The sequence below is a fragment of the Opisthocomus hoazin genome, chromosome 7 (assembly GCF_030867145.1).
Source record: "Opisthocomus hoazin isolate bOpiHoa1 chromosome 7, bOpiHoa1.hap1, whole genome shotgun sequence".
Taxonomy (NCBI): Eukaryota; Metazoa; Chordata; class Aves; order Opisthocomiformes; family Opisthocomidae; genus Opisthocomus; species Opisthocomus hoazin.
This window is the reverse complement of record NC_134420.1, coordinates 72,311,309-72,322,506: the sequence shown is the minus strand read 5'-3', so window position 1 is coordinate 72,322,506 and position 11,198 is coordinate 72,311,309. Positions and strand designations below refer to the sequence as shown.

General features: G+C 47.5%; 1 protein-coding gene across 3 annotated transcripts in view; it reads right to left on the bottom strand.

Moving 5' to 3' along the window:
• Nucleotides 1-994: 994 nt before the first annotated feature.
• MAP4K5 (mitogen-activated protein kinase kinase kinase kinase 5) overlaps nt 995-11,198 on the bottom strand; it is a 74,881-nt gene continuing 64,677 nt past the window's right edge. For all 3 annotated transcript variants that reach the window (XM_075427245.1, XM_075427246.1, XM_075427247.1), the window contains 4 exons: nt 10,428-10,520; nt 8,270-8,340; nt 7,490-7,545; nt 995-4,287 (listed from right to left, as the gene is read on the bottom strand). In XM_075427245.1, the coding sequence (XP_075283360.1) occupies nt 4,200-4,287; nt 7,490-7,545; nt 8,270-8,340; nt 10,428-10,520 (308 nt within the window). In that variant the 3' untranslated portion in view covers nt 995-4,199. The remainder of the gene's footprint in view (nt 4,288-7,489; nt 7,546-8,269; nt 8,341-10,427; nt 10,521-11,198) is intronic.

Genomic DNA, 11,198 nt, shown 5'->3' with positions numbered 1-11,198 from the left:
CCAGAAAACACATGCAGGCTGACGCTGAGATTCACCCATGTTGGGAACAACCTTCTGCAGAGGAGCAACATTTACCTGTATTTATTTACCAGTAAGTGGCGATTCTTTGCGTTGTCCAAAGGCACATTCACAAACCCGCTTTTCTCTCTACCTCAGCACATCCCGGAGAAGGCGCCGGGGTGACCTTAGAGCAGCTGCCAGTATCTGGAGGGGCCGACAGGAAGGATGGAGAGGGGCTTTTCACAAGGGGGTGCAGTGATAGGACAAGGGAGGGACGGCTCTAAACTAAAAGAGGGCAGATTTAGATGAGATACTGGGAAGAAATTCTTCCCCATGAGGATGGTGAGGCCCTGGCCCAGGCTGCCCACAGAAGCTGTGTCTGCCCCCTCCCTGGCAGTGCTCAAGGCCAGGTTGGATGGAGCTCTGAGCACCCTGGGCTGGGGGAAGATGTCCCTGCTGATGGCAGGGGGGTTGGGACCAGATGAGCTTCAAGGTCCAACCCAAGCCATTCCATGATTCTATGATCCCTGAAGATGTGGGGTCCGGATGGACCACGGGCTGAAACCACCCGCAGTATGCAGATGGGGCACGCGCGAGGCCAGGGCGTGTACAAACTGCTCTCGGTCCTGCTGGGGCTGAGCTCCCTCCGGGCTGGAACATCACATGCCCCTGTTCACGACTCCAGGCGACCGGCAGCAGGGCTGTGCTGGAGCAGAGCGCAGGGTAGCACGAAGCTGGAAAGTCTGCCACTGCCACTCTGATTTCTCATTTCTGCGCTGTCCCCAGACCTCCCTTCCCTCCAGCTGGATGCGGGAGATGGTGTGTGGCTCCCAGGCAGTCTGCAGGACTGAGGAGAGTGGCCAGCCCTGGATCAGGCCCTTCCCACTGCCATAAAACCTGGAGACCAGTTTACGTCCTTCGAGATATGTCCGGTAAGGTACTGTTCCCAGCAAGTCTACCACACCACATCTAGGTATCAAATAAAGCGTAGTTTATTTGGCATAGACTGAAATGAGCTGCAACAGAAGTTTAGGTAGAACGAAGCCTAGTTACACAAACCAGAGCGAGTGCAGTTAGAGTCTCAGTTACAATCTAACGACTAAACAAGGTAAAAAGTACATTTCCAGAAAGTCTCCCAGTCCTTTCTTCGTTCAGAGACGTAGTGGCTCGCTGGAGCGCTGTACCTTTCATCTTTTAAAGAGATGTCATCACGACGACAGCCGTATTTTTCAGTTACAATGACTCTGGTTAGGAATCAAGAGACTAACCTACAGGCTGCTTTTCAAATACTGTTTGTACTTCAGAGAGCACCGGGAGCCTCTTGTAAGGCTTTCAAGTTGAGTACGCGAACCTTGTGCATCCGATAACCAACATTTTGACAGCTGACGAGGAGTGATGAGGGCGTGAGCAAGCTTTGGCTTTATAAACCCCCGAGCCACACGCTAGGCTCTCTCAACCCTGGCTGAAATGTCACAAAACCATACAAAGATACAGACAATACCAGACTAACGTCAACAGCCTAACAAGTACAAATTCCACTACTCAGAGTCGCCGCGACTGGCCGGGTCAGCTATGGAACTCCGCTAAGAGTAACGAGTGAGGTTTTACACTAGGCAAACAGTATCTTGCAGATCATGCTACTGTCCATAAAGCCAGAGCAGGCAAAGCATTTCAGAACATGCCACGAGAAATGCTTTAACAGCTCAGAAAGGAGGTTTGATCCAACGAGGACCTTCCTAGACTCATCTTTATGGTTCAGCAAATCACCAGTCATTCATGTCATTCAAATACTTTCAGTTCCCTACTTTTGTGTGACAACGTCATGACCTAATAGTTATTTACTCCAGTTACTCCCCATAAATATTGATATTTACAGATTTCTCTAGTCTTTTAGAGATCTTCTTTAAGTGTTTTCAAAGATGATGCCAACGTTATGTCTGCAGTGAATGAGGTAAGTTAAATGAAAGCGTTTGCTCTACAACATCTACACCTGATGCTTCACTCTGTCTTCACTTCCATTTTAAGTCTTTAACTAGGCATAACTAGGAGTTATGAACCCATTTGAGGGTTAATCACCAATCACTGTTAGCTATGGAGAAGTAATCGCAGTACTACAGAACTCGATTTCTTCAAAACACAAAAATCCCATCTTCCGCTTTTAATACTGCTAATCCAATTATAGCTGACCACTTACAACGTTTGCAAGACATTGTTTGTGGACTGATTCTGAAGTTTTATCTGTACACTTACTTTTAATAAACTTTGACACAGTTTCAGAACTGAAAATCTTGACTTGATTTAAATATCAAGCCAGTAACAATTAGTTTTGAATGACAATGCTAAGTGGATAAAATGCTAAACTGTGTGCAGGTCTCTCTCCTTCCAGACCTTCAGAACACCACAAAACTCCCGCGGTACCTAGTAACGGGCAGACGTTACTGAGTCGCCACGTGTGCCGAGTGAATTCCGTCCGTGTTAAATTATGAATCACTTAAGACAGCAGACAACCCCGCGCCCCGTTCCTCGGCGGAGATCCAACCACCCCGGCTCCGCTGTGCCAGCAGCGCCGTCAGACGGGCCAAGCCGCTGCGGCACACTTACCTTTACTGCTTTATCAAAACGACGTGCGAAGCTTCTAACCTGTCCTTTCTAGGGCAGCAGACCACAGCGATGCAGCAGGCAGCGGTGAGCTGCAGGATTTCCGTTAAAAACCCCTCAGTTCAGACGTTTAGGAACTGCTGCTGGATCTGCCCATGGACTGTGTTTACTTCCATCAAAGCTAGCAGGTTAATGTGAGGTAGTAAAACCAGCTGCTATCCTGTAGTCAGTCTATATTGGTATTTAATGGTACCTCAAGAATTTTAATTAATGAGGAAAACGAAAGGAACCGATCTGACTCTCTAATGGAGAAGTAAAAAGAGAAAGAAAAGCGCAGGTGACAAACTTAAAGGGAAAGGGAAAAAGTGATCGAAAGCTTTAATATAGAATACTGGTTCTTATCATATTTATTTATACTACCCAGCTGGGGAAGCAACCATTTCTGCACGACTGCCTGGCCGACAGCAGCTGGCTGGCGGAGAACGGCTCGTAAGCGAGTTCGGGCTACAGGCTCCCCTCTGGAACAGTACAAATAAACTACACGTCACGGGCAGTTCGATACATGATACTTTCATTCATTAAGGATGATGACCCGGTACAATTTCCATTTCACGTCACAAGGCTTATCCCTAATTTATGAAAATAAAGCATATATATTTTGTACATTTATATATATATATATAAATATATATATAAAAAATACACACTGCCGGTCAACTGAACACACATGCGCCCATGCACACACACACGTATATTGTACACACCCACCCAGTAGCAACACGTCTGATAGCAATATTATATTTTGTGTACACACCCCCTACATCTAGTAGTAAATAAGAAAATCCCTTTTACGGCAATTCTGCAGGCAAAAAAAAAAAAAAATCGATACAAAATATTTTGTTGTACAAAACTGCATTTTTACAAGATCAACCGACATTGTAACATACCCCTCGATAATGCACTACACCCCTACGAGAAAAAAGAATAACCGAACCTTTATACAATTGTAAAAAAAAAAACCAAACTGTAAGCTGCTCTGCAACCTTCCTTTGCTAAAAGTTAGATACATTACACCATTCTAGCAGCAGATTAATAAATAAGGATTAAATAGTCTATTATACAAAGCCATACTGAATGGCAGATTTAAAAACAAAAAGCTCTGCAGATACTTTTCACTTCCTACACAAACCTTTTTTATTAAGAATAAGACTCAGTATAAAACAGGGAAACAGCCAGCACTGTATCTGTATCTACAGAATATAAGGAAAATCCAGGGGAAGTAAAATATTCAGCAGTTTATGGCACCTTTACTGCAAAACATTTTTTTTAAAGGCTCTGTTTCCCTAGAACTAATGAGTAAAGGGCTATTCACCTCATAGCTTTTATTAAGCAAACTCGATATAACCAACCACACAGTGGCAAGAGACAGAACCAGCCGTTCCCAGCTGCAAAAATGTACTGATACCCACCCTAAAACAACATCATTTAGGTGTCAAGAAAAGAAACGCTAAGTCACAGTCCCGCCTGCGCCGAGTTTCCCAATGCTGCTTTGTTCCTCGTGTGGCAAATTCACTCTGGTATTTGCGTTAGGTTACCGCTGCTTAGTAACTATTTTCATGTCCGGCCAAGATGTAGAGATTGCTGTGCGCCGTCGGATTTTCTGTTGGCCTGCTTTCCAACACGACCACTCTGCAATCAAACACAAACAGAACCCAACGTGGTTACTGGCAGAATACGCAGCACGCGGTGTAACTACTGAGGAGGAACAAACTTGCTCCTCCCAGGTTTCTACAGGTGGGAGGGATACAGGTTCTCCTTTGGGTATTTTACTCTTCAAATCAGCGACCTCATTTTCCACGCTGTGTAGCATCACTTCTGATAAAAACACTAAAGCAGAATATTCAGGGAACAGGGGACCTAATATATGCTTACAAATATCTGCAGGGTGGGGGTCAGGAGGATGGGGCCAGACTCTTTTCAGCGGTGCCCAGAGACAGGACAAGGGGCAACGGGCACGAACTGAAGCAGAGGAAGCTCCAGCTGAAGATGAGGAAGAACTTCTTCCCTCTGAGGGTGACGGAGCCCTGGCCCAGGCTGCCCAGGGAGGCTGTGGAGTCTCCCTCTCTGGAGATATTCCAGCCCCGCCTGGACGTGGTGCTGTGCAGCCTGCTGTGGGTGACCCTGCTTGGGCAGGGGGTTGGACTGGGTGACACACAGAGGTCCCTGCCAACCCAGAACATTCTGTGATTCTGTGAACTAGAAGCAGCTTCTCAAACCACAGCGTGCCCCTCCCAACCACAGGCACATGCGACACGTTACAACCCCCTTCCCAGCTGGCATCCTCCACCTTGAAGTAAGCCACGTCCTCTGCTTCTCTTGGCCACCAACCCAAGCAGCTCTCCCTTCTAAATACTGACCAGCTGCCGGGTTCAGAGGGAACGCTCAATCCCACCTCAGCCTTTCTCCTGCTGGATCATGTTCCTGTAGGCTCCTCTGAAAAATCTGTCTCTCCCTGCCCTGCCACGCTGGCCACCATCTTCTACACATCTGTCCCATGCTGAACCCTGAGAATCATCTCAGCAGCTGATACGGTCGGGCCTTTGACCTCCCCTCTGCCCTCCTACTGCTTAGCTCCTGCGTTTCTCTTTCCGTCTGAACATGAGGAAGAACTTCTTCCCTCTGAGGGTGACGGAGCCCTGGCCCAGGCTGCCCAGGGAGGTTGTGGAGTCTCCTTCTCTGGAGATATTCCAGCCCCGCCTGGACAAGGTCCTGTGCAGCCTGCTGTAGGTGACCCTGCTTCAGCAGGAGGGTTGGACTAGATGACCCACAGAGGTCCCTTCCAACCCCTACTATTCTGTGATTCTGTGATTCTGTGAGTCTCTTCACCAGCTCCTAGGACGATAGCCTGTCATTTTTAAAATTAAACTTCTCTCTGCTTTTTATTTTCCACCTGCTTTTCAGATAAGCCAAATGTGCCACCTGAACGCCGGGTCAGAACTCTCAAAGGGAGCCTGTCTCAGGGTTAGCACCACACGCTCCCCTCCCATGTCACATTCCTCCAAGAGTTTTCAAATGAAGTCTCGCTCTTAACACCCTCTGTCCCCAACCTTCTCTTCGGCAACTCCGTAGTTCTTACGTGATCCAAGCGAAAAAAGAGCTGCCACATCTCCTTGGCTCGAACGGTAGAAAAGACTCCTGCTCCATTTGTACAGAGAGGGAAAGGTACAAAGGATTTGGCCGTTCAATGAGATCAGAATGGAAGAAGAGGGCTTCTTGACAAAGCTGCGTGTAGCAGAAGGACTTCAACCTTATCTCCAACCCCCAAAAGTACTTAGTACTGTTCCTCAGATATGCACATCTTCTATAAAAGTGCAAGCCGAACCAGGTGAGATGCTGCTCTCTGTCCCTCTGTGGGCTTAGGATGCTCCTGTGGTCACCAGCCCCACACAGCAACGAGAGCCAGTTGGAGGTACCAATTCCAGGAGGCAAGGCAGCTTCACCGGTGGTGGCACGGCACGTACCTGGACCAGTACACACGGCTTCTGTACCGCAGTGGGCCTCGGCAACGGCTCATTCTTGCAATGAAATGGCCCCTGCCCTGCTGGGGGTAACAGGGAAGGAAATCACCACTGCCTGTCTGCACAAGGGGGCCGAGGACGCGTTGGCCGAGGTTGCACCTTGTTTGTGTTTTTAGCATCTCAGAGCCAGCAGCGGCAAGGATCCCCAACTCCAGCTGTAGGGATCGAGTACAGTGGGTCCTTGGTGACTCTGGTGCAGGCCACCCCTCCTCTTCAGAGAAGCTACCACGCTCTCACTCTCTTTCCGGACTGGGGATCCAAGAACGTAAATACAGGGAATTGTGGATCACCTGCAGAAAGCGAGGCAGAGCCAGGCCCCCCCCAGGCCAAATGAGGGAGCAGAAGACCAGGGATTAGAACTGATTTCTTGGCTCATTGCTGTCTACTTCTACACCCAGCACCATCTGAGCAACCACAGGTCCACACGTCCGCATCCGGAGACTGGGGCAGCGCCTGCTGAGCTGAAGGGTGGGTGTCAGGAGGACGGGGCCAGACTCTTTCCAGTGGTGCCCAGCGACAGGACAAGGGGCAACGGGCACAAACTGAAGCAGAGGAAGTTCCGGCTGAAGATGAGGAAGAACTTCTTCCCTCTGAGGGTGACGGAGCCCTGGAACAGGCTGCCCAGGGAGGCTGTGGAGTCTCCTTCTCTGGAGATATTCCAGACCCGCCTGGACGCGGTGCTGTGCAGCCTGCTCTGGGTGACCCTGCTTGGGCAGGGGGTTGGACTGGGTGACCCACAGAGGTCCCTTCCAACCCCTACCATTCTGTGATTCTGTGATTCCACACCTGGAGGCAGCTGCACCCCTCCCTGGCCTCTGCAGACGACAGCAATCAGCTCCACGTTCCGGGTAACGGGTGAATTTCGACCACTGCGCATTAAAACTCGTATGCAATCCAGTTTGCTCTGCTGTTTGCAGCCCTCAAGGTCCAGAGCAGTGAAGATCACTTTTAAGTAACTGGCTGCCAAGATAATTCACCCGTTCGTATCCCGCTTGCCCATGCCAAAGGCGGCTCTCACCTCTCCCTGCGGCTCGTCTCCTCACCCTGTACCTCCATACGCGTGCGTTTGTGTTCACATTTCTGTCTCTGCAGTGGAAAGCGGGGGAGGTCACAGGGGCACTTAGTAATAATTCTGGATGCAGACGTAATCACTAATTAAATTTTTGGCCTCTGCAGGCAGAAACGGTGTTACTGCCTCCCCCAGGACTGCCTACAGACGGATCTGCGGTGGGCTGGAACCCAGTGCCAGCTGGAAGCTGGAAAGCTGGCTCAAATAAAATAGAAGGTTTATGATGTTTCTTCAAGGTGATTACCTGTCTGATCCCAGTAAGCGGAAAACCCTGGTTTCATCTGAGATCTCTTGGGTAACCTGCAGAAAAATGGAGATACTTAGGTCCATTTCAGCGGCAAAAAAAAATTTACTGGTCTGAGTTGGAAGGGAAAAAAACCCAAAACCAATCAGTCTCCTCAAATATTCAAATAAAATTTAGTGCCAATTACAGGACTGAATCAGATAAAAGCAAAAAAAGAATTTTACATTTCATAAAATACAACTTATTTTAAATAATTTTCATATTGCAGACTGTTACCAGTCCAGATGACTCAGTGGCACAGATGGAGTGTGTTGACCAAATCTTTGTCAGCAGAGACTGACGAGCCTTCCCTGCATTTTCAAAGGGAATGCCATCAAAAAAAGACAGTGTTCTTTCGAAAAAGGACATTTTTTTAAAGGGACACTTTAAGAAAGAAAAAAAACTATTTTTTTTTTTGAAAAGGGATGCTGCCAACTCCAGGTTTTCACCCAAGATCCAAGCAACCCAAATGCTGCACACACCAGATCTGCGCTGGCTCTGTCCAGAACCAGCTCAGGAGTCTCTGATATTCTCGGGAACAGAGCTGGGTAAAGTGCCTGTGTGAGCTGTACCACGAGCAACACATACAGGCAAGTCAGAGAACGCAACCGGCAAGCTCACGCAACGACAGCGTGGAGCAGAAGCGTTATCGCTAGGGAAGCGGCTAGAGAGGCCAAACGATCAAGTGGTAAATAAGGAGCAGGAGGAAATTAAACCTGCAGCGACTGGGAGATTACTTACTTCATCTGACTTGAAGCTTTTGCCCTGCATGCCGTGTTTCCAGAAGGCCAGCACACTGTCTTGAAGGCACACTGCACAGGAGAAACACAAAATCAGACTCCAGCGTGGCTTTACTGAACCAGAGAAACCTGGGTTTCTCACCCAGAGCAATAACAGGAAGCGTGCAGAGAAAGTACGTGGTGAAACCTGGACTCCTGGTAGAAGAACCAAACTCCAAAAGCACTGCAGAAAAACTGGATTGAAATGACAGCAGTGTGCCTACAAATATCTGCAGGGTGGGGGTCAGGAGGACGGGGCCAGACTCTTTCCAGTGGTGCCCAGTGACAGGACAAGGGGCAACGGGCACAAAGTGAAGCAGAGGAAGCTCCAGCTGAAGATGAGGAAGAACTTCTTCCCTCTGAGGGTGACGGAGCCCTGGCCCAGGCTGCCCAGGGAGGCTGTGGAGTCTCCTTCTCTGGAGATATTCCAGCCCCGCCTGGACACGGTGCTGTGCAGCCTGCTCTGGGTGACCCTGCTTGGGCAGGGGGTTGGGCTGGGTGACCCACAGAGGTCCCTGCCAACCCCAACATTCTGTGATTCTCTGACTATTTGGACCTGAGACGCACATTAATTTTTAAAATGCAGTTCAGACATTCCCTGTTTGCCAGGCCAAGACGGGCATCTCTGGTTTTTCCTTTTCTCCCTTTCACTTCTACTCTCTGGATCTTTGTTTTCCTAGTGACTCTGGAGAAAACACCAGAAGTGTATAAACATGCTGCCAACCAGAACACCGTGCGTTGTGGGAAATCACAGATCACTGGAGTTACTGTATTTACTTCAAAATAGATGTATGAAAAATGGCGGGAGCCTTCCATTCAGGGCCAAAGAGAGAACCCAGAAAGCTACCAGCTCCACATGATTTAATTACCAGACTGCTGCAAATAACGGATGAAGAGCCTGGTGTTCTTTAAGCAGTGTTACAGAAACATATTTTACACTATGTGTTGTTTTCCTAAATCCTACTTGTTTTCCTTTACTATTCCCCGGAGTCCCATTTTGTATCTGCTCGGTATTAGCCCTGCCCTCCACACACAGAACAAAGGCATCCATCAGAATCCAAGGAGCAACGTTGGTCACCTTCACCTGGCACTCCCCCCTCCACCCTGCAACCGGAGAAGGAAGAGTTGTTTAATACCCTGCATTCCCAAGGGACCACTTGGAGCGTAAAGCGCTGCTCGCATTATTCAGCGTCAGCTGGTAAGTGCAAGACTTCGGAATAAATGCTTCTGCCTGTGAATTCCTTCAGGGTTCAAGGAAAAGGCAACGGTCGGGTCATGTTAGGCATGTGTCAGCAGGAGACACTGTACGATACAAGCCTGACATCTCTGAACAGAGATGCTGTAGACAAGAACGCGCACTGCTTTACCAGCTGCTGTTAAAATACAAAATACCAATGCCAAGAATCTTCTGAAGGGAAGGTGCCTGGAGACTCCAGAAACGCAAGCTGCACACAACTGCTAACAAAAGCAAGTTGTGCCTTTACTGATTTTGATACCAGAAAAAAGTTCAGTTTGTGCGATACAGAATTCTTAAACTCACGTTAATTAGATGCTTCTGAGAGCTTATTACCGCAGAAAAGCTTGACAATTACAACTGAAGTTTTAGAAGCAAGGCTGCTGTCCTCCAGCAGTCTAAAGACAGCAGCCTCTACCAATTAAGATTCAAATGCTATTACCCTGACTGTTATAAAATGGATGTGCTATCACTTTAAATAGAATCTTAGCTTTTAGAAGATTAACACAATTTTAGAAGATTAATACAATTTATGTATTACTAAGACATTTTTCTCCCCAAAACCAGTTTTTTCTCAGTGCTATGGAAATGACCAGAAACTACTCGGCCTTTTTTTCAACTAAATCATGATACATCTGACTTGTTAAATGGAAACGACACCAGATGGCAACGGGCGCGGACTGGACACGCTATCCAGCAACCGCCTTACTGCCTTCAGCACGTCAGAGGAGACGAAGTGCCAGCTCACAATATCCTGATCCACACAATTTTTAGTGTCTGGCCCCACCGGGTGCACTGGACAAGTCCAGATTATTAAAAGCCCTTCAACACTCATCCCTCCAAGTTCTTAAGTCCTTGAGAGACAACAGAGAAGCAAACCACTTACCCACTGACTCAATGAAGAAATCAAAGCTCAGCTCGGAGGCCAATTTCTTGCTTGACTTCAATTTCCCTTGTAAATTCACAATTTTCACAAATTCTCAAGAAAAACAGAAAAACAAGTATTAAACCCCCTGCTGAAAAGGACTGTTGATGGCTGTAAGTATGAAATACTAATTTCATCTTTCAGGCCAAAGAAATGCCCAAACCTAAAATCTACAGTATTTGCCTAAAATGAATCCAAGAGCATCCTTCTCTGAAAATAAATACAGCAAACCTTCTTCTACACTTTGCATGTTTTCAGACTCTACTGACAGCCTTCCTGCAAATAACCAAGAGTGTGAAAGGCGAATTCAGCACGCAGCTTGGAACTTTTGGCAGACGAAGTCATTGCAAAGCTCCCGTTGAGGTATTAACCTCTGACGCATGGGAGTTGTAACTAGTGCGTGACGGAGTGTTAGCAATGCATCCTGCCAGCATATGCAACAGGCAAATGTCACTTTGTCCAAGTAAATTCTGAAAATGTCTGACTAGCATACATTCGAATTCTGATCTGTAATGCTGCACATTTCATTTTGAAAAGAAACGAGAACGACACACAGAAGAAGAGGGAAAAGTGGAATCGCAAGAGTCAAAATGAAAACTGACTTATCGGAACTGCGTCTTTTTGGAAATATTACAACACAAATGAGTAACGAAGGGAGAAAAATCAACTTGTGGCAGAGTTAAAAATCAACAACTGTGGCAAAATGAGTTTTGCACCAGGTGTAGCGAGTCA